General features: G+C 40.8%; 1 protein-coding gene across 2 annotated transcripts in view; it reads right to left on the bottom strand.

The window, feature by feature from the left end:
• The window catches only part of anapc4 (anaphase promoting complex subunit 4), a 139,237-nt gene that overhangs the window by 30,177 nt on the left and 85,351 nt on the right, over positions 1 to 23,709 (bottom strand). For both annotated transcript variants that reach the window (XM_070870715.1, XM_070870716.1), the window contains exons 13-25: positions 23,364 to 23,406; positions 23,082 to 23,158; positions 19,606 to 19,706; positions 17,710 to 17,761; positions 14,155 to 14,210; positions 11,612 to 11,658; positions 10,150 to 10,206; positions 8,771 to 8,827; positions 8,248 to 8,341; positions 6,908 to 7,005; positions 6,748 to 6,809; positions 6,488 to 6,523; positions 6,241 to 6,342 (exon numbers count right to left, since the gene is read on the bottom strand). In XM_070870715.1, coding sequence (XP_070726816.1) covers positions 6,241 to 6,342; positions 6,488 to 6,523; positions 6,748 to 6,809; positions 6,908 to 7,005; positions 8,248 to 8,341; positions 8,771 to 8,827; positions 10,150 to 10,206; positions 11,612 to 11,658; positions 14,155 to 14,210; positions 17,710 to 17,761; positions 19,606 to 19,706; positions 23,082 to 23,158; positions 23,364 to 23,406 — 882 coding nt within the window. The remainder of the gene's footprint in view (positions 1 to 6,240; positions 6,343 to 6,487; positions 6,524 to 6,747; positions 6,810 to 6,907; positions 7,006 to 8,247; positions 8,342 to 8,770; positions 8,828 to 10,149; positions 10,207 to 11,611; positions 11,659 to 14,154; positions 14,211 to 17,709; positions 17,762 to 19,605; positions 19,707 to 23,081; positions 23,159 to 23,363; positions 23,407 to 23,709) is intronic.

Genomic DNA, 23,709 nt, shown 5'->3' with positions numbered 1-23,709 from the left:
TTGAGACAATCACTATCACTAGGGGGGGTAGTGCTAGACAGGCTAATGGGACTCAAGGTAGACAAGTCCCCTGGTCCTGATGAAATGCATCCCAGGGTATTAAAAGAGATGGCGGAATTATAGCAGATGCATTCGTTATAATCTACCAAAATTCTCTGGACTCAGGGGAGGTACCAGCGGATTGGAAAGCAGTTAATGTAACGCCTCTGTTTAAAAAGGGGGGCAGACAGAAGGCAGGTAACTATAGGCCGGTTAGCTTAACATCTGTACTGGGGAAAATGCTTGAAACTATCATTAAGGAAGAAATAGCGGGACATCGAGATAGGAATAGTGTAATCAAGCAGATGCAGCATGGATTCATGAAGGGGAAATCATGTTTAACTAATTTACTGGAATTCTTTGAGGATATAACGAGCATGGTGGATAGAGGTGTACCGATGGATGTGGTGTATTTAGATTTTCAAAAGGCATTCGATAAGGTGCCACACAAAAGGTTACTGCAGAAGATAAAGGTACGTGGAGTCAGAGGAAATATATTAGCATGGATAGAGAATTGGCTGGCTAACAGAAAGCAGAGAGTCGGGATAAATGGGTCTTTTTCGGGTTGGAAATTGGTGGTTAGTGGTGTGCCACAGGGATCGGTGCTGGGACCACAACTGTTTACAATATACATATATGACCTGGAAGAGGGGACAGAGTGTAGCGTAACAAAATTTGCAGATGACACAAAGATTAGTGGGAAAGTGGGTTGTGTAGAGGACAGAGAGGTTGCAAAGAGATTTAGATAGGTTAAGCGAATGGGCTAAGGTTTGGCAGATGGAATACAATGTCGGAAAGTGTGAGGTCATTCACCTTGGGGGAAAAAAAACAGTAAAAGGGAATTTTATTTGAATGGGGAGAAATTACAACATGCTGCGGTGCAGAGGGACCTTGGGGTCCTTGTGCATGAATCCCAAAAAGTTAGTTTGCAGGTGCAGGAGTAATCAGGAAGGCGAATGGAATGTTGGCCTTCATTGCGAGAGGGATGGAGTACAAAAGCAGGGAGGTCCTTCTGCAACTGTATAGGGTATAGGTGAGGCTGCACCTGGAGTACTGCGTGCAGTTTTGGTCACCTTACTTAAGGAAGGATATACTAGCTTTGGAGGGGGTACAGAGACAATTCACTAGGCTGATTCCAAAGATGAGGGGGTTACCTTATGATGATAGATTGAGTAGACTGGGTCTTTACTCATTGGAGTTCAGAAGGATGAGGGGTGATCTTATAGAAACATTTAAAATAATGAAAGGAATAGACAAGATAGAGGCAGAGAGATTGTTTCCACTGGTCGGGGAGACTAGAACTCGGGGGCACAGCCTCAAAATACGGGGGAGCCAATTTAAAACTGAGTTGAGAAGGAATTTCTTCTCCCAGAGGGTTGTGAATTTGTGGAATTCTCTGCCCAAGGAAGCAGTTGAGGCTAGCTCATTGAATGTATTCAAGTCACAGATAGATAGATTTTTAACCAATAAGGAAATTAAGGGTTACGGGGAGCGGGCGGGTAAGTGGAGCCGAGTCCACGGCCAGATCAGCCATGATCTTATTGAATGGCGGAGCAGGCTCGAGGGGCTAGATGGCCTACTCCTGTTCCTAATTCTTATGTTCTTATGTAATATCTACAAGTTTGCAGATGACACTAAGCTGGGTGGCAGTGTGAGCTGTGAGGAGGATGCCAAGAGGCTGCAGGGTGACTTGGACAGGTTAGGTGAGTGGGCAAATGCATGGCAGATGCAGTATAATGTAGATAAATGTGAGGTTATCAACTTTGGTGGCAAAAGCAGGAAGGCAGATCATCATCTGAATAGTGACAGATTAGGAAAAGGGGAGGTGCATCGAGACCTGGGTGTCATGGTACATCAATCATTGAAAGTTGGCATCCAGGTACAACAGACGGTGAAGGCGGCAAATGGCATGTTGGCCTTCATAGCGAGAGGATTTGAGTATAGGAGCAGGGAGGTCTTAACGCCGTTGTACAGGGCCTTGGTGAGACCACACCTTAAATATTGTGTACAGTTTTGGTCTCCTAATCTGAGGAAGGACATTCTTGGTATTGAGGGAGTGCAGCGAAGGTTCACCAGACTGATTCCTGGGATGGCAGGACTGACATATGAAGAAAGACTGGATCGACTAGGCTTACATTCACTGGAATTTAGATGAATGAGAGGGAATCTCATAGAAACATATAAAATTCTGATGGGACTGGACAGGTTAGATGCAGGAAGAATGTTCCCGATGTTCCAATGTCCCAATAGTCGCCCCGACTACTATTGGGATCTCATCAACCCCCCCCCACACTACCGAGACGCCCATAAGTGGGAATGTCCATATATTGAATCAGGACCAAAGAGAGGCGTTGTGTTACGAGAAACTAATCAGGTTGTGTATAACAATGTACAGTATGAATTGATACCTGTTATACTTTACATAAGTAATATTCAGTTACCCAACTGTGCCTGTACAATCTAAAGAAATTGTATCAGGACTTGACTTCACTACTATTGAGACAAGAAATAGGGCTGAGGGAAACGGACAGTAAGAATAGACGGAAAAGAGACATTATAAATGACATAGGTACAGCGTATGGGGCAGGAATGGCCACAGTCAATACCTTAGATATTACTAATTTGAATGCTGAGATAAAAGGATTGACCGAACAAGTAAAGCAGATTTTAAATAGTTTAAATGATAATCAGAGACAGGCAGCGGAGGCAGGAAAAGATGACAGTAAGCTGGAGGAAAGAATGGTCACCATATTGGAAAGCCACGCTCAGACTATCAACCAATTAATCAATACGGCCAAGACAGCAGAGAACCAAACTCAGGCACAAGTATTGTGTAGTATTTATGGAAACTGGATGATAGAACAATTATGGGAAAACCTGCAGGAAGCCAATGAAGGTCAAGTCCCCGCTTGGATTAATAATACCCAAATTCAAACTCTGATCTCGAATAAGGAACACCATCCTCTAGATGGATGTCAATTGCGAGAACACTGTAAGGTGTGGTTCAACGAGGAATGCGTCGAGCCAACAGGAACGCCAGCGATTGGAATAATATTGGGGATACCAGTATTCAATAACCAGACCGGCGTGAGTCTGTTTGACGTAAGGAATGTCGGAACCATACAAGACGGAGTAAGGATAGGCCTGACCAATATGAAACCATATACGGTAAAACTACCTATGGAAATGACTGGGACCAGTCTGCACCAATGCAGCCAAACTACCTGGACTGTACTCTGACCAGTTAGATATGGCCCTTACGGTTAAAGGGATCAAGGAGTATGGAGAGAAAGCAGGAAAGGGGTACTGAGGGAATGATCAGCCATGATCTTATTGAATGGTGGTGCAGGCTCGAAGGGCCGAATGGCCTACTCTATGTTTCTATGTTGGGGAAGTCCAGAACCAGGGGTCACAGTCTAAGGGGTAAGCCATTTAGGACCGATACTTGGAGAAACTTCTTCACTCAGAGAATTGTGAACCTATGGAATTCTCTACCACAGAAAGTTGTTGAGGCCAATTCGTTAGATATATTCAAAAGGGAGTTAGAAATGGCCCTTACAGCTAAAGGGATCAAGGGGTATGGAGAGAAAGCAGGAATGGGGTACTGAAGCTGCATGATCAGCCATGATCTTATTGAATGGTGGTGCAGGCTCGAAGAGCCGAATGGCCTACTCCTGCACCTATTTTCTATGTTTCTATGTTTCTTCCCCCCAGCCCCAGCCTCTCTTCCCCCCACCCAGCTCCCTTTCTCTCCCCCCAGCCTCTCTCTCTTCCCCCCCCCCCCACAGCCTCTCTCACTCTCTTCCCCTACACCCCCCAGCCTCTTTCTCTTCCCCCCAACAACCTCTCTCACTCTCTTCCCCTACACCCACCAGCCTCTCTCTCTTTCCCCCCCACAGCCTCTCTCACTCTCTTCCCCTACATCCCCCAGCCTCTCTCACTCTCTTCCCATCCCCCCCAGCCTCTCTCACTCTCTTCCCCTACACCCCCCAGCCTCTCTCACTCTCTTCCCACCCCCCCAGCCTTTCTCACTCTCTTCCCACACACCAGCCTTTCTCACTCTCTTCCCCTACACCCCACAGCCTCTCTCACTCGCTTCCCCACCCCCCCAGCCTCTCACTCTTTCCATCCAGTCTCTCTCATTCTCTTTCCCATCCCCCACCCCAGCCTCTCTCTCCTCCAGCCCCAATGTCCTCCGACTCTCTTCCTCCCAACTGCAACCCCCCCCCACCTCCATGCCGCCCGCCCTCGATCTCCCCCCCTGCCCGCCGCCACTCGGGACTCGCGGCTCACAGGAGGCTCGGGACCCGGTCGGAGGCTCGCAGCTCAGCGGGAGGCTCGGGCCCGATCGGCCGGAGAAGCAGCAGACCACCACCATCGGCCCCCTCCCGCCGCCATCAGGCCGAGGCCGGCCGGGGTGGGGGGGGCGGAGAGACAGTCGGAGTCTCAGGTCCTGCTTCTGACACATGGATGGAATGATTCGGCTGGATGGAGGGGGTTGGAGCTTGACCGGGGAGGGGTGGGGGAGTGGAGCTTGACAGAGGGCGGGGCTTGTCGCCTGTCGGTCAAAAAAGTGCAGCACAGGTGGGGGGGCTGGGCAGAAAAAAGTGCAGTATACAGGGGGCGGGGCTTGTCACCTGTCTATCAAAAAAAAGTGCAGTACAAATAGTTAGTCCCTTTTCCAATCTGCTGGGACTGCCCCAGAATTCAGGGATTATTTCATTAAAGCACTGCATTATTGTAATTGTTAAGCGAGACATCAAATGTTTAGATCTTCAAAAGATATTTTCTAATTAATCTAAATTATGCTCACTAAAGTGAGGATGTCCATGGTAAAAACTTTCCTACTTCTGGGACTTAGTGCTAGCATCAAGTACTCCAAGGCCGGGTATATCACAGATTAAGTACATCCTTTTCTAAAAAATGTATGGGAAAACACATGCCTTAAACTCAACTTCAGAGGAGCATCTTCCACTGCATCAATAAGAAGCTCTCCAATTTCTAGAATAGTCATCTTTGGGACTTTTTAGGGTGCCAAATTTAGTGCATTGTGCCATTTTATGCGCAGTTTTGTGCCATGGTTGTATACACACCAGTTACCAGTTTGAGATTATCCAAGCTCATTTCAGTTAGCCAAAAGGGAAAGGTCCATGTCATCTCACTGAGTGCTACCCAGGGGTAACACACGTTCATCACCAAGTACCCTGCTTAGCTTTTGTTTTCATTGTTCAAGATTTTAGCACCTGAATTTATATTTTTAAAAGTTAACGTATGGCTCCCCCCAATAGTTCATTGGGTTTATCCAATCAGTCGCTGAGCATTTAGACCAGGAAGGCCCAAGATTTTATCCCTAGTCGATGATTAGTTAACTGATCACAGCTGGCTGCCATTCGGGATAACATAACTGGCCCCACAGCACACCTGGATTGGGGTAGGGAAAATCTGCCACATCTCCTGATCACTACTCAGCAATCTCTGTTAAAACTATGAAGGTATGGCTAGGATTGGGCTCAACAATGATGTTCCTGAAGTTAATTAATTTGTTTACCATCACCAAAGGTAACACATGAAGAGTAATATGGGCAAGGCACAGAGTGCTTGGCGCTAATCAAACCATATGCAATGGCCTCAGCAGAGTTTCAAGAATTGGTGGGAAAAATAAAATAGGAGTGGGCTTGGTGGACTGAACAGCTTTTAAAAATAGTATTTCCCGTCCGTGGACATTTAGTAAACTCAATGGTGGCCTAATGGGCAAGCAGCTGTTACCTTGAATAAATTATGGTGCAAAGTTGCTATAGAATGAATGGCAGTGATTAATTATGTTTACAGTTATTTTAGGTCACGACACAGAATGACTAGACAATCTTGGGGTCTGTTTCGGCAACTGAAGCTAAGCATTTTCTCATTTTTTTTACACCTCTATTACAGAAATCAACTGAATCTCTCTACTAATTGTCGGCAGTTGAGCGCATGTATTAGGATGCAAGATGTGTCGGATGCTATTTATAAACAAGCGGAGTACATACCTCATAAGTGGCAAATTAATTAAAGATAATTATATATTAATCATGCACTGTCACTTCACATTTTGGATTTAAAATGTACAACATTCCCATGCAATTTCCATAGAATCAGAAGAATAATCCATGACAATTACAGAATCACATGGGTTGCAAATATCATTTTTGCGGCAGCTCTCACCTTGAAAGGTCTGTGGGTCTTCGCATAATGTAGATTCTAGAGGATTCAATGCTGTGCATTGTGAACACTACATACTGTAGATTTGAAGACTTATCATTCCAACTATAAAGAAAACATACGGCAGGTCTCAATTTAGTTCCCAGAAAAAGTGAGAAAACCAAAGCTACAGAAGGAAACTTTTATTATATCTCAATTCCATAAATGATTGAAAGAACAATTTAACAGTTAAATATACCAGTGAACTTACAACGATGGTAGTGAAAATCTGGGCACAACACCCTCACTGAAATTAAACAGAAACACAGGTATATTAACAAAAACATACTACTGTTAATTTCAACTAAGAATGGAAACTACTCCTGTAGAACAGTAGCTAGTTATGCTGGGAATCAAAGTTAATATACAGTAAGGGCTTTGTTTCAATTTAAATAATTACACTGTTATTTAATACAATTGAAAAATTAATTTGCTAATTTTCTTGTCGCAACCATAAAAATAAAGTTTTACCTTGGATGTAGCTTATACAAAGGCATGTAGACAACCTGTCGTACAGAATTTCCGATCACTTCCTATGAAAGAAACACAAAAAATTATTAAGGAAAAATGTAAAACTAATTGTGTCATGCTTTCACTGTAACAAAGTTTGACCTTATGATGGAATACTTACAGCTGGTTTTTGTAGGCAACTATCAATCTGTCCTTCCACTAGTCTTTTAACATAATGTAGTGATTTCTTGGGAAAATATGGAAAAAGCAAGGGACTTTCTGCAAACAAAATGTAAAAATGATAATTGTACTGGTATTATACCACTAACAATTGAATGCAAAATCCTAAATTATGAGATTAAAATATAAATACAAGCGAAATCTTTGTATTGGATGTCAAACTATTGTAGTACAAATTGAGAGTTTGTATGTAAGGAGTCTGAAGAGAGTTTCAGAGGGAAAGAAAGAGACTGAAAACTTATACCAGTTATTCTGCAGAACCCCAATAGCAATGGGGCAGGTTTCTCATTCAAGGTGATTTTGCAGCTAGGCAAGCCAATACTAGACCAAGCTAGCTGAGGGAGGGGGTCAAAGGTTCACTCTGGGAGGGTCTGTATAGCTCAGTTTAGGGCTGGGACATACAGAAAGGCACCACATTTTCTAAAGTAATTGCCAGGTAGTTCAACAATGCTGAGTTATAGTGAAGAAGGCCCATATCAAAAGAACAAAGTTTACATAATTTATTATTTTGATGTTATGGGGTGCAATAGAAAATTGTCAAATCTTGCTGTGAAAACGGAATTCTGTTCATTTATTATGTGTAGAATAAAGCAGTTAGTTTACAAATACCTTTGCTCCACTAGAGAGCTTTTCAGTCTACTTGCTGAAAATGTAGAAGAAATACACGTGACATGTAAGATCACAGCATCCAGTACAAACAATGAGATCTTATTGTTATGCCTCACAGGTCACACTATCATTAAACTCAATACTGGGTGCTAAAGGTACGCTCCAGTTCATAGGGAAGCCGAGGTCTGCTTACAGCACTGTTGAACCCAAGAGTATATCTCGTACAGATCCAAAATTTGTAACAGAAGCCAATTACAAAACATCAAACCAACACAAACTTTTTTTTAAATTAATTTTTATTCATCAAGGTGAAGGACATTAATGCTGAATAATGGAACACTTTTTATTATAGACAACGAGTATCAGCATCAAACAATGCTGCTTCAGGTACAGCACAGTTAGATATGGAGCACAACTCCCTCTACTCTGCCCCAACAATGTGCCTCAGCCTAATCCTCGAGGCGAAAGAAGGATATTTTCCAGTTAACATTAGCCTTAGTAGAACCAAATTAGGATCATGGCATTAGGAACTTATTTGAGGCTACTTAAACTGCTAGCAGAGAAAACCATCAACCCATAAAACAGTCTGGTCAAGATTTTAACCTACGTCCCAAAGCCTAATCCCCCTTTTACGACAAACTTTAAATTAAAAGTGTTAAACGTTATTTGTACCTTTAAGATGGACACTGTTCTGTAAGAAGGAAAACCACGGATTTCCTTCAGTCTCTGGAGGAGTTACTAGGTCATCATCCTCATCTTTTAAATACTGCAAAAACATAAATTGCAATTGTGTAGAGTTAAACAACTTCCAATTCAATACTGAAATACCCAAAAGGCAAGACTTTCTGAAGAGAAGTGAAATAACATTTATTCTTTGAAGCTTAATCAAAATCAATCACAGTTCAACTGTATGCTTATAAGAATACCCAAGTTAGCAAAACTTTCTTCAGGGGTCAACTACAATATGTACAGTATGCTAAATATTGTAAAATAATTATGGGAAATACTAACTTGAATGAATATTTATAAAAATTTAGCACATCGTTCTCAAATTATAAATAGAAAGCAAGACACTTGAGACAGACTATTGATGTAAATTAAAAACACCTGATTTAAAATACATCAGTATTTAGAAAACCAATTATCACCAAATGTTAAAGCCAGATAAAGCTTAATGATTACAAAAATGGCATACCTGACCAACTCTCTCCACATTAAAATACTGGCCCTTTTGATTATAAAGCTCTGGTGCCTTCAAGAAATAAGAGACAACATTTGGTTGAAAATTGGCACATTGGGTGACACATTTTTTGCTGAATAATCCACAAGCCTCAGTTTGGTGCACATACAATTCCATAAGCATCAGTATACTGAAAATCACTAGCATGATTTATCTAAATAACCGGAACTGCACTTTTTGAAAATCTGAAATCATCTAACAGGTATGACCTTCCTCATTCTTTGACAGTTGTTCAATGTCTAATGGGAATTAGGATTTGCTATCATTCATAGAGGGAAAAGAAATCAATGATCTTTTGGGGATTCATCTTGTTGTCTTGCTATTATGGCGATCTTTCTCCATTCCATTGTATACAAAGCCTCATTCTGAATTGTACCTTTTGTTTTTTGGTCGCAGGACTTCATCTGACGGTGTGAGCAATGTAACATACAAACTAAACACAACAACTCCAGACAGCACCATACTAAGAAAAAAATCAAGTTGGGTCAAGAGGGTGCACATCTTTGAGATAAAAGAAGACGACGAAACCTATCCAGTAGGTAGTCATAACTCTCTACTTCTTCACATACAATTAGGATCATACCAAAGAAGGACAGAAACTGGCAGTAGAACTAAATGTTACAGATAGCTTAAATGTTCCATTACCTTCAGTTGTCAAATAAAGACAATAATACTTGTTTTAAGTGTGCAAACTACTCCAGTTACATGTCTTACAGATAGCATTGCGAAAAAATACTCAATTAAGTTGGCCAATGGAATCCATGCAGAATTAACTTATAACGTTCCCTGGCGGCTTCTGCCCTACCAAGGAATGACACAAAAAGATTAATGATGATCCTTGCTGTCCACCCTAAATGAATTATTTGAACGCTGTCAGAAAGATTATTGTGGCCTGAACAGATGGGTGCTCTCCCTTAAAAATAATGAGGAGGATCGTTTTCCTGAAATGGACAGGCTATACATTTTGAGAAGCCATTCTGGGACTAATTTCATTGGTGGTTTTAGAAATCCTCCAAGGTAGTTTCAACTTGCTCACCAAAGAGTCCTTTTCCTCGGAATGGCACTGCCAAGAGTGATCAATGGCCAATAAAGTTGCATTGGTAAGCTTTGAAGCAACCTGTAAAAAATTCAATAAAACTACCAAAAACTCTTTACTGAATTACTGGAGTATATTATAGAACTATACGAGTTTACAGCATGGTTCTGGAAAGCCATCAATTTCCTTAAGGAACAGAGTTCTTAGGCACTTCCTTTTATCCTCCAATGGATAATGGTAAATCCTAATTATATAGAGAAACGGAATGAATGAAGAATAATTACAATTATAAACTTACCTCTTTAAAGTGCTCAGACAGGAAGTCAGCAACAAAGGATACATCTCTATGTGTCATCTGTGTTTTAAAATAAAATTAAAATCAATGGATTGATGTAAAATTGTAAACAACTAAGTTTCCAATCGATTTAATAAGCCTCATTAGTTCCACCATCTTGGCCACCACGAGATTTACATTTTTAACTTGGTGTCCAATGATATGGCTTTCACTGATTTGCAATAAAACTTATTCAAAATGGCATGTTCCAAAAACATTACAGTTTGGCTCACAAAAGTGTATTTGTAAGGGTTAGACTATAGGAACATTTAGAACAGGACTAGGACATTCAGCCCCTCAGACCTGCTCCACCATTCAATTAGATCATGGCTGATCAGTACCTGAACTCTATTTTCCTGCATTTGCTCCATATTCCTCGTTACCCTTACCGAACAAAAATCTGAAACTACGAGGGATGTTGAATATTAGTTCTAATTGTATTTGATTAAATTGAAACACCTACATCTGCAGAAATTGACATCATAAAATCTGCTGCTGATCAATGGCCTCAGCCAGTAAACTTTAATGAAATAAAATGCCAATGAACAAAGTCACTTTTTTCCAAAAGCAAAGACTAGTGTTACTTAATAAAGTTGCATTCTTGGAAGCATCAAATTATACTTCAGTTCTTTTCTGATGAAAGGTTACACATCCAAAATGTTAACTTGCCACCTCTGCGATGATGTGTCCAAACTACTGACTACAAATGACAAAATAACTTTATTTACAACTGTTTCATCGGGAGACGGGTAAATAAAAGAAAATATGCTTACTTTTCTTAACAAATAGAATTTAAAGGACCAAGTGGAAGAAAACTTTGAGGAGGATCTGAAATTGTGTTGTTTTACTTCATGTACTCCCCCATTTTATAGTAGAAAAAACATATATACTTGAAAATAAAATTATTGGGGGAAAAAAAACATTAATTTTCCTACCAATACCGAGACCTGCCAGGTTCGGCCTTCCTTACTGCTAGGCCACAATGCAGCATCACTAATGTTTGTATTCAAATCCCACCATGGCCTTGCTTCTCCATATCTCTGTAACCTCCTCCAGCCCAATAATTTCCTCCCTGGATACTGTTCTGCTGTTGCTAGCCTCTTGTGCAGCTCTCCTCCCCCTTCAACCCACCAGTGACAGCTGTGCCTTCAGCTGCCCAGGCCTCACACTTTGGATTTCCCTCCCTAAAGACCTCTCCATCTCTCGCTCCTCCTTAAAACCCACTTTTTTAACTAAGCTTTTGGTCACTCTTCCTAGTATCTCCTTCTGTTTAGTTGTCATTTTTTCTCTCCATCCGCCTCTGTGAAGCACCAAAGAAGATTCTTCTATGTTAAATATAATACATAAATGCAGATTGTTTCAGTTCTTGTTGATGTTAAAAATGATAATAGAACTCTGCAGCTTTGAATGAGCTACTGCAATTTACCTTGTTTAGCTCTGGCAAAACATGATCATCAGACATTCTCAACATTGCTGAAAAACAAAATGAGTCTGATTACCACATACTATTAGTAGCAATACTATATATTTTTTCATTGAAATATTCATATACTTTTTCAGCTTATGCTTATAAAAGACAATGCTGCCACTTAAAACAAGCATCAGTTTAGTAAGCTGCTACTTAACCCTAGTTAGGTGAAAAATCAAATGAGACAGATAGAATTTAAGTGGCAGCTATTACTGTAAAAATCCGAGAAGCTCATGGGCTACTCACTGGAGCATGGAAAATTCTTCTTAAATAGTTTTAAATTGATTTTTTTTTTTTAAAAACAAAAATAGTTTTATTAAGTATCTATTTAAAATAAAAAATCTATACAAGAGGTTGCATTTAAAAAATATTTATTATATTGAGTTATCTTTAACCCTCGACAGGCTTGCAACACAATCTACATTCTCGTGTAGAATTTGATAGGCTAGTCGCAGAAAGTGGCCCTGAAGTGCTCAGTGCATAATATTTACAAGAGCTGAATACCAGAGGTGAGGTGAGAGTGCCAGTCCTTGACATCAAGGCAGCATTTGACGAAGTATGGCACCAAGGAGCTCTAGCAAAACTGAGGTCAACGGGGGTCAAATGCAAAACCCTTCAGCATTTGGAGCAATATCTGACAACAAAGGAAGATGGTCATGAGCGTGCAAGGACTGCAGTTGTTCAAGACGACCTACACCACCTTCTCAGGGCAACTAAGGATGGGCAATAAATGTGGTCTTGTCAGCGACCCCCATATCACGATATCAAATGTTTTAAAAGTACATTCGGAATATATAACAGAATACAGATATAGGGGTAGAAATTCGGGTTTCAGTGAAAATGGTACTTTTTCACCAAAATTACCTTTTTCGCTTCACTACCGTTGGTAGGCCGGGTATTCAGCCTTTAATTTGCGCAGCGGTAAAAATCAGCGTTGCATGAGGATTCGCGGCGTAAACCGTGAAATTCAGCAACTTTAGTCCGAGGCCGATAGCGCTGCGAGGGGGGCCTGGGGAGGGGGGAAAACACAAAAAAAAATTTGGAAAAAAAACATTCACAAAACCCTTACCTACTAAATCGCTGAAAAAGAATTAAAAAATAAAAACTTTAACTTACCTTTTTTGCAGGTTTTCATACTTACCGCTGCTGGCAGGGCTGCACAACAGGTTTTACCCTGTTGGTATTCTGAGCGCAGAATACGGGTGCAGAGAGCCACAAATTTAGGGCGAAAACGCTATTTCAGGTATTACACGGCAGCACTCCTCTCTCCAGCGGTACATGGAAAACGCCACTGCAAAAAGATCCCCAAGTTCCCGCTGATCGTTTTTTCGCCAAATATTGTGAAATATCTCCAAAAACCTGGTCACAAAGTCGGCGAGTTTCTAGCCCATAAAGTACAATTTCTTCATTAATTTAGAGATTGTTAAAGATCAGCTTTTTTCTGAAAAATTGATCAAAAGCTGCTTTACTATATTTGTTCATTTTAGGAACATAGTAAGCCATTCAGTCCCAAACAGCCTGTTTCACCATTCAATAAGATCATGGCTGATCTGTACCTTAACTCCATTTACCTACCTTGGTTCCATATCCCTTAATATCCTTCCTAACAAAGATCTATCAATTTCAGTTTTGACATTTTCAATTGACCCAGCCTTAACCGCTTTTTAAGGGAGTGCATTTCAGATTTCCACTACCCTTTGTGTGAAGAAGTGCTTCGTGACATCACTCCTGAATGGACCCCTAAATCTCTCAACTGCTCCATAGTTCCGAGCTTCTCACCATTTAGAAAATATTCGGATTTGTTTTTCTTGGATCTAAAGTGGATTACATCGCACTTCCCCACCTTGAATTCCATCTACCGCAGCTTTGCACACTCATTTAATCTATCAATGTCCCTTTGTAGCTGTCTGCTCCCATCTACACTACTTACTGTGACATCTAACTTAGTGTTGTCAGCAAACTTGGATATATGGCTCTCTATTCCTTTATCTAATCATTTCTAAATATAGTGAAAAGCTGAGGCCCCAGTACAGATCTCTGGGGGATACCACTAGTCACATCCTGCCAATTGGAGTACATATCCATTATTCCCACTCTTATGTCTCCTATCTCCAAACCAATTCCCTAGCCATGTCAAAAGATTGCCTCCAATTCCCTAACAGTCTCTTGTTTGGAACCTTAAAGAACGCCTTCTGGAAGTTTATATAAATAACATCCATTATTTTTTGTTCAGTGATGACCAGAATCAAGTATTTTCATAAGATGACTGACAGTTAAGTCTGGTACAGCTCCTCTTAAATCATCCCTGACAATAAGCATAACATCCTTAACTTTGTCCAATGTACTGCTAATAATGCTGAATTAGACTCTTCTGCTTAACTGCTCATGTTGCTAGCTGGATCTAAGCCAAGGACCCAAAATTGAAGCAACATTCAAAATTACACTAAGATAGAACTACAGTGTGTTAAGCAGAATGTGGAAGTAAATGAGATTTTCTTCACCTGCATATAGCCATCGGAAAAATGCCTTGAAGCTTTTCATACTACTGTCTATAACCCTGAAAGAGAACAGGTCATCTTAATATTAGAATCAAATTTCTTATTAAAGGTTGCATTCAAGATAGTATCATTCTTTTCTTGGTTTCTGACATGGTGTAGCATCTCCCAGCATGGACAACAGTAATGAAAGTTCAACTTTATAGGAGTGAAAATTTTCCATACTTCTATTTAATAAAAGATGGATCATTAGGGAGATGGGTGGAGGGGGGAGAGAAGAATTGCATAAGATCAGGTTCAATGACAATATATAAACGTATATCAATAAATATTCATATATGATCTTGATAATGAGGGGGGTCACTGAAATATTATTGTGCGGGGAGGGGGACTTCAATCTAATTTAGATAAGAACTCATATTTGACTTAATGGTGTGGGGGCTCCGAGCTACTAAGGCACATCCTATATGCATTTTCTTTCACTTTTTGCATGAGGAGGGGCTGGACTAAGATTCAGACTTTCTCTTTCAAGGGGAGATGGGGTTGTTCATCTTTCTGCTGGTAAAGCCACCCCATTTATAACTTGAGACTTACTAGTAGGAGAACAAAAGAGGTGCCTGACAATGTGTGCTCGCATTTGACTTTTGCTTTCACCATTTATAAGCATTATTCTAAACAGTCTAAAAGGCAGCACCCAAACAGTGAAGTGCACACAGAAGAAATTAATTTTCCTCATTTCCAAATGTGCCCCTAATATCTTTCCTCCTGCTGCACTTCATCTTCTATCTACAAGTACATACTTGACATGCACCTCCATCCCAAGCTATGTTTCCACCTGTGAATCTACCTCATAACTTATCCTATAATGCCTATTTTCCCTCTTCACCTGCTCAGTGGAAAAGGAAGCAGACCAACTGTTAAAATTTTTCTTTGAAAATTCATTAATTTTGAAACCTAACCTCATTTGGGTTTTCGAGCAAATTCCCTTAACTACTAACTCTTATGAGAACTTAATGATCTAGATTTTGCAGTCAAAATAAGAGTAAGGCGATCAGCATGAAAACGGACAGCAACTTCTGACGACTGCACATAAGCAATTAAACATGGAAATCAGGAATATAATAGGAGCAGGAGTAGGCCATTTGGCTCCTCAAGCCTGCTTCGCTATTCAATGAGATCATAGCTGATCTTCTACCTCAACTCCACTTGCCTGCACTATCCCCATATCCCCTTGATTCCCTTAATAACCAAAAATCTATCCACCTCTGTCTTGAATATACTCAAAGACAGCCTTCACAGCTCTCTGGGGTAGAGAATTCCAAAGATTCACAACCCTCTGAGTGAAGAAATGTCTCCTCATCTCAGTCCTAAATGGCCGATCCCTTATTCTGAGACTGTGAACCCAAAGGAACAGCTCCCTCTTTCCCCAGTACTGGTGTCAGTGCCTCATGAACTGAAATCTCTTCCTCTCGCACCACTCTGAGCCACGCATTAAACCTCTAATCTGTTTGTCCCTATGCTAACTTGTGCGTGGCTCAGGTAACAATCCAGAGATTATTACCTTTGCGATTCTGCTTTTTAATTTGGATCCTAGCTCCTCAAACTCGCTCAGCAGAACCTCATTCCTAGTTCCACCTGTCATTGATTCCTACGCGGACCATGAGAACTGGATCCTCCCCCATCCATTCCAAGTTCTTCACCATCCTTAACCCTGGCAACACAATCTCCAGAACTCCCTGTCATGGCTGCAGAGAACAGTTTCTATTCCTCTGATCATACTGTCGCCTACCACTATCACATTCCTTTTTACTCCCCCCACTTGAAGTTTCTGTCCCAATTGCCAAACTCCTTCAGAAGCTTTGTTATAATGGCATCTTGCCAAGAAACTCAGCATTGAGACACATGGAAGGGTGTGAAGTTGCGGTACTTACATGATAGATACCAACTAAACTCACTAGAAAAGGTTAGGGCTTATCCATTCCAGTCTAAGTAATTTTTTTAACAGCGCGATAGGTCTTAATTACTGCCAAACAACCTCTCTGGCACTGAAAATTAACTTTTACAAGTGTGGAGTTTCATTCGTTCAGATTTTAATTATCGTTGGAGATTTAAAAATATAATTTTTTTTAAAACTTTTTCTTTCTGTCTCTTTTATCTCTCTCTTAATTCAATCTGTCTTTCCCTCTCTATTTTTCTTTCTGTACACGATTTGGAATTTAATTCACTGTTCCGACTTACACTTACTGGCTCAGACTAGGCGTGCTGCAATAAGGATTCTTCAACCTGATTGGTTAAGGAGATACACAGTTGCTTACCTTGTTCACACAGGTCCCAGCTTCCCTGTAGAGGGCGCTGCACCAAAATGGATTTCTAATCACAGCAAGTTCCAGTGCAAAAGTCCATAGAAAGGCTGTGGGCAAGTTCCCCGCTGACCACAAAATCAGGGCCAATGTTTAATATTAAAATATTATTCATATAAGTTATAAGTATTACAATAGAAGTATGCTGATCTACATTATTTAGGACTACCTTTTTATTGACATAGAAAAGAATCAATGTCCCTGAATTTGTGGCCGGAGGCTTCTCGCGGGGAAATGCCTCCGATCCACAAATAACATGTCCACGTACCTAATGGTCCGAGAGATACGAAGATTCGTGGTCCTGGGCCTCTCTGGGTACGTGTGGGAAGAAGCCCACATACCTCTGGAGCGCACGCGGTTTGCAAGAGTCCCTGGGATCACGTGGGCCAGCCCAATGAATGACAGAAGGGAATCCCCATTCATGCTTATGGAGATTCCTTATGTACGGAGATTCCTTAAGTACGGAGTCGCCATAAGTATGAATGGGAATACCCCAAAAAATACCTCTACACTTCAAATAAATAATAAAAAAACGATCACATATTTAAAATTAATTAAAAATACATTTTTTTAAAATTAAATTTACATGTTTTAAAGGGACCAAAAATAAACGTTCCTTATTTTTTTTTAACCAGGCATAAGAATTTCATGGGCATTCGCTGGGCAAATAGCCCAACTCTGCGCCAGCAAATGCCCTTATCTCAGGGATGCGTGCGATCAGTCAAGAGAATTCTTGACAGATCGCAAGTTCTGGATTTTAGGGCATGTGCAGTGCATGCCTAAACCCGGAACTTGCTCAGCCCCGATAGGTATGCACTCATAGGGGCCGCAAATTACGGCCCAATGTCTTCATTTAAATTGAAATGTCAGAATTTCTCAGGTGTGCCATGTAGGGCAATATTTTTAACGGGTGGAAGCTTTTAAAAAAAAAGCTACATATGTGGGGATAATTAGAGTACTTATTTAAATGTATTCTACCTACAGTTCTATAATCCTTTAGTATGCCAAATATTACAGACAATTTGTCGCATCCTGATTTGCAAAACACTTATTTTTCAGATATTTCATCATTCACTGTTGTTACAGCTATAATAATACTGGCTGTCCAATTACACTTTTCACTTACTGCTGGTGAACCAGCATCTGCACACAAAAAAAGCACATACATCTCACCCAACACCTTGCTTTTGTTTGTACTCACTGTAACAGTTCATTTGCTTTTAGTATAAATGTTCCCACAGCATTTATGGCATCTTTGAAAGAAAACAAATAATTTACTAAAGTCAAGTATTGAAAAATAACATCAAAATGTAATCTTATCATGATTTGGTGATATTCCAATATGCCACATCAAGGTTATGTTTCTAAACTGCAAGTTTCCTTGTCTTAGCATTCAGTGCTTGGGGAGTGTAATGGATATTGTAATTAGTTAGCAAGTGACCCTGGGTTGCTTTTGCATCTGTAACATACAAGAACACCGAAGGCAAACAGAGAAGCACTGAAAAAGTCCTGTGAACAGGCTGCCTCTGTGTCTCATCAGCCTAAAATGACATATTATGGGCCCAAGTTTCCACAAGAAAAAAAACGGGCGCCCCTCCGAGCTGGGCGCCCGTTTCTCGCGCCTAAAACGGCGCCTAAAAAAATCTTCGGTATTCTCCACCGACTTACAAGTCCTGTGGCACTCGGCACAGCCGGCACGAGCTGTGGGGGGGGGGGGGGGGGGGGGGGGGCGGAGCCAGGTCCCTGCGCTGAAAACAGTGCCGGGACCTCTGCACATGCGCGCTACAGTCGGCACGCAAGTGCAGTAGCTCCAGGCGCCGAACTGTGTGGGAGGGGCCCGAAGCACGCAGCCCCTAGCCCAATGGCCTCACTGGGGCTGCGTGAATGAGGCTCCTCCCACGGCCAGCTCCTGCTCCCCGCCCAGACCCGACACTTGCTCCCCCCCACCCCCCCGCCGACCAGACACCCGCTCCCCCCCCGTCCCGACCGAGACCCGCTCCCCCGCCCCGACACCCGCTCTCCCCACCCCGACCCGTCCCCCCCGCCCCGACCGAGACCCGAGACCCGCTCTCCCACCCCCGCCCCGAGGCCCGCTCCCCCCACCCCCCCCGACCCAACCCGACACCCGCTCCTGTTCCCCTCCCTCTCTCCCCTCCCCACCCTCCCCTTCTCCCTCTCTCTCTCTCCCCTTCTCTCTCTCCCTCCCTCTCTTTCTCGCTCAGCGACACGAACAGCTGCATAATTCTCCCTGGCTGAAGCACTTTCACACAGGTAGGAAGATGGTTTATTTAATCTTTTCTTGGCTTATAAATGTTTATTCAGGTTGGATTTATTTGAATAATATTTGTAGAAGTATAAATAAGGATTGATTGTCGAATTTAATGAGTTCCCTTCCCCCCACCTCGTTCTGGGCGCCTAATTTGTAACCTGCGCCTGATTTTTTAATGTGTAGAACAGGTTTTTTCAGTTCTACAAAAATCTTCACTGGCGCCATTTTACTTTAGTTTGGAGTACATTTTCACTGTGGAAACTTTCAAATCAGGTGTCAGTGGCCGGACACGCCCCCTTTTGAAGAAAAAATTCTGTTCTAAACTAGAACTGCAGAAAAAAAAATGTGGAGAATTGCGATTTCTAAAATAGTCCGTTCTCCACCAGTTGCTCCTAAAAATCAGGCGCGAATCATGTGGAAACTTGGGCCCATTATGTTGGCATATAATACTTCAACACAAGCCAGGAATGAATCAACAACAGCTCCAACAAGGTCAGCCAGTGGTGTGAATAGTAAACTAAAAGACAGGACATTATTGTAATTCGTAAAATAGAGTGCATTCCTTTACAAAAAGAATTCAATGTCGTTCGTGCAATCCTTGCACTTTGTATTTAACAAACGTTTAAAATATCACTATCTATTTTAAACAGAATTCTGCTCAAATGTTAAAAAGTCATTTAAACAACACTATGAATAAAGACTTCCACAATTCTTTAATACTCACCAATAGTTATATTTTTATTGTTTTACCATAAATAAAGGTCAAATACTTTGTAAAATTCCAATGATATTCAGCATTTAAAAGCTTAAAACAGCTTTAGTATGTACCTTCAATGGCTGGCACATCTAATCCTAAAGGTTGATATTTCTGTTTCCACATAGCCATTCCCTTTAGCTCATTTAAATGATACAGGAGAGCCTCTGAGCCACTGTGTGTGATAGCAAGACAGAATGACAATGTAAGAAAATCAGCTTAACAAGATAAAATAAAAGATTGCACATCAAATTTTAATTTTGCATTCTGAAAGTGTTACATTTAAAGTAGGATATTTAAGCTACTGTGAAAATAAATTATTTCAATTCTAAAAGCATATTATCGCCATCTATATGAAATTTTGTGTATGTTACACACACATTATTTTGGCATCACCCTTCTGTAACATCACACCTGCAGCTTCATACTTCTACTGCTAATTAGAACTTCATAAACCCCAGACCCCGTACTTATATCTACAGCCTCATTAAAGAAAGAAAAAAAACTTGCATTTATATAGTGCCTTTCACGACAGTAGAATGTCCTAAAGCGCTTTCCATCTAATGAAGTATGTCTAGAATGGACGTCTAAATAGTGTCATTGATGCCTAATTATTCAGTAATACAATTAACTATAAACTGGCAAAATCTGCTACCACCAATATAAAAACTCACCAGAAAACAAATGGGTGTTAAACGGGTGGAAATCTCATGTAATGGAATGCTGCTCATTTTTAAATCACCTGTTAAGTGGGCAACCAGAAAATCTACCCTACTGTGTGTACAACTAAAAAGCTACCAGTGCAACAGGTCACATGGACTGGATTGCCTTCTGTATATTTGACTTAATGAGGTCATTTAGGACCAAGATGGATCATTTTTCCAATTGTATGTTACGGGACTAGCAACCCTGAGGTCCTGAGTTTAAATCCCACCATATTAAATTGTGAAATCGATTTCTATAAATCTTGTATTTTGCAGGCCAGTACCTGAAAGAATGACCTTGAAAGCTAGCAGATTGTTGTAAAAACTCAACGGGCTCACTAATGTCCTTTCGGGAACGAAATTAGCCACCCCTACCTGGTCAGATCTATATATGACTCAGTCTCATAATTAACCAGGGAGAGGCAATAAAAACTGCTTTCTGGAGTTGTCTGCATCAATTTTTTAAAAAACTCAGTTATAGCAAATGCTTTTTTCATGTTGGTAAAAATAGGATCAACTTGTCTTCCTTTCCTACATGGATCAAAGTATTCCTGGACAAGTATATATATTTGATTTAAAAGCTGGAGTAGCAATTGGTTTTATTATTCATTTGAAAACCTAATAATTCCTTCTGCTGTGATATATTGCCATACAATGAAGTAATCAATCCAATTGCGCAGTCAGGCATGTCATTTCAGTGAATAATTGCGAAAGATGAAATTTAACTGTGGCAAATAAAGCCAACAGTCCCAGAACATCTATGCCTCTCAGATTGATAATGGATCTCATCTTGTTTTTCCAACTAGTTATCCCAGTTTTATGTTTGTTGATTGGGCAATCGGGAAATTTACCTACTGTGTGTAAAAACAAAAACCTCTCAGTGTAAGCTGACTAGAAACAATACTGCTTTCATTTAGTTTTTAATTTGTTCCAGTTGGCAGTGTTGTACAAACTGACAAATAGCTGCCCTCAGTTTAATGATTAACTTTTAACATTCTTACTATGAAGTGGCACCTTTTGTACTACTATTGAAACCTCTGAATTTGAATTCCTTCCCTCCTGGAGCTCTGATTGTTTTAAGTGCCAAATTCTTAAGACTTAATTTTGTGGCTGTATTCCACTACAACAGCATCACTGATGCAAAGCAGGTTTGCAGTTATGCTATACGTGCAGTCTCTGTCCATAGTCAGGTGCCGAGCAGATAGCCAACATTGAGGAGAAATGAAGGGAGTCTCTGGAGGAGATAGCTCACTCCACTTTGTTTCAGTCAGTTTGGACCCTTGATACCTGATTTACAGTAAATGGCTTACATTTTAAATCGGCTATCTGTTGATTTTTTTTAGCAATTTAGAAAATTGCTCCTGGGGGAGGCGGGGAAGCCCACCTTCACTGTATAAACGATCCTGGGGTTGGAAATTCGGTTGGGATCAAGAATGCATCTCCATGGTAGGTGGAGTTACGGCCTTAGAGAGATGTACCCCAAGCAAGACATCTCTTGCCTTGGAGGCGGTACAATGATAGTTCACTAGATTAATTCTTGGGATGAGAGGGCTGTTTTATGATGAGAGATTGTGTAGAATGGGCCTATACTCTCTGGAGTTTAGAAGAATGAGGTGATCTCATTGAAACATACAAGTTTCTGAAGGGGGATCGTCAGGGTAGTTGCTGAGAGGTTGTTTCCCCTGGCTGGAGTGTCTAGAACTAGGGATCAGTCTCAGGATAATGGGAAGGCCATTTAAGACAGAGATGAGGAGGAATTTCTTCACTCAGATGGTTGTGAATCTTTGGAAATTCTCTGCCCCAGAAGGCTGTGAATGCTGAGTCTCTGAATATTTTCAAGGCTGAGATAGATAGATTTTTGGAGTCGAGTGGAATCAAGGGATATGGAGATCGGGCGGGAAAGTGGAGCTGACTTCGAAGATCAGCCATGATCTTATTGAATGGCGGAGCAGGCTCCATGGGCTGTAGGGCCTACTCCTGCTCCTATTTCTTATGTAAGAACTGAAAAATCCTGACCCACAAGTTTAGTGTTGGTGCAAAGCTGAAATCACTTCTCACCAATAACCTGTAGTGTGACTACAACAGCAAACCGTTCACTGTTACATTCCATTCCAAAATATATTTTATGATCTTTTCTCGAGATATCATTCAGTTGATAAACTTACAGCGCATATTTTGAGTGGGCATAATGGTTTTTTTTACCGGCATAAAACAGGAAATATTCAGAACATTTTCGAAAAGATGTATTTTTTTTTAATATTCATCCTGGGATGTGGGTGTCGCTGGCAAGGTCAGCATTTATTGCCCATCCCTAATTGTCCTTGAAAAGGTGGTGGTGAGCCGCCTTCTTTAACCGCTGCAGTCCATCTTCTCTGTGGTGGTTTGGTACAACTGAGTTGCTTGCTAGGCCATTTCAGAGGGCAGTTAAGAGTCAACCACATTGCTATGGTTCTGGAGTCACATATGGGCCAGACCTGGCAAGGATGCCAGATTTCCTTGCCTAAAGGACATTAGTGATCCAGATGGTTTTTTCCCAACAATCCGGTATCACGGTCACCATTGCTGACACTAGCTTTTTATTCCAGATTTATTTAATTAACTGAATTTAAATTCCCCAGCTGCCGTAGTGGAATTTAAACTCACGTCTCTGGATCATTAGTCCAGGCCTCTAGATTACTAGTCCAGTAACATAACCACGATGCTACCGTATTCTATTAAGTTAAGACAAACCATGTGTTACAGCTATTATCGAGAATAAAGGCTTCAAAATTTAATTTAGCCTAACAAATAACCGCAAACTATATACACAATCCCACTTCCTCAATTAAAAAAGGATGATACTCTACCTTTGTAAGTGACTAATAACCAGTTTCTGAATACTAGAATAAGACGACTCTATGGACTGGCCAAGCTTCTTTAAACCCTGTTTGTTTTAAACAAAGTAAAATGTTTGTTTATGCAAAAAAGTAGCCACCAAATATACTGATCAAAAACAGACAGTATCAAAAAGTTAGGGTGAAGAAGTGAAATCAATACGTAGACATTTCTGTTGGCATATTAAAAAATCACTACTAGAGTCTATTAAGAAACTTTCTTCACAATCTATTTATATCCTTTAATACACTCACCTTAACTGTTAGCTGGTTCATTAACAAAGACTGTAACTCTGGACTATAAACAAAACAAAAAGCATTAATTATAGCCAGAAAATGTAAAATTAATGATTAATTGTCCATTTTTACCTAATATAATATAATCTGCTCAACTGCAAGCTAGAGGTTAATCAATTTTGCTCCCTAAACTCAAATGCAAGCTACATGCCATTTGCACCCTAAACTCACAAGCATCAATAAGGTTTACAGTCACCAAGAGGCAAGATTTTCACTGCTTGCTATAGCAGAATTATAAATGTGTGTATGGAGAACATATTTTCAATGTTGCTATAAATAACTTACAGCAAACATCTCTCCCCAC

The sequence above is a fragment of the Pristiophorus japonicus genome, chromosome 2 (genome assembly GCF_044704955.1).
Source record: "Pristiophorus japonicus isolate sPriJap1 chromosome 2, sPriJap1.hap1, whole genome shotgun sequence".
In the NCBI taxonomy this organism is placed as follows: domain Eukaryota; kingdom Metazoa; phylum Chordata; class Chondrichthyes; family Pristiophoridae; genus Pristiophorus; species Pristiophorus japonicus.
Note: the sequence above shows the minus strand (reverse complement) of the source record. Positions and strands in the feature narration are given on the sequence as shown.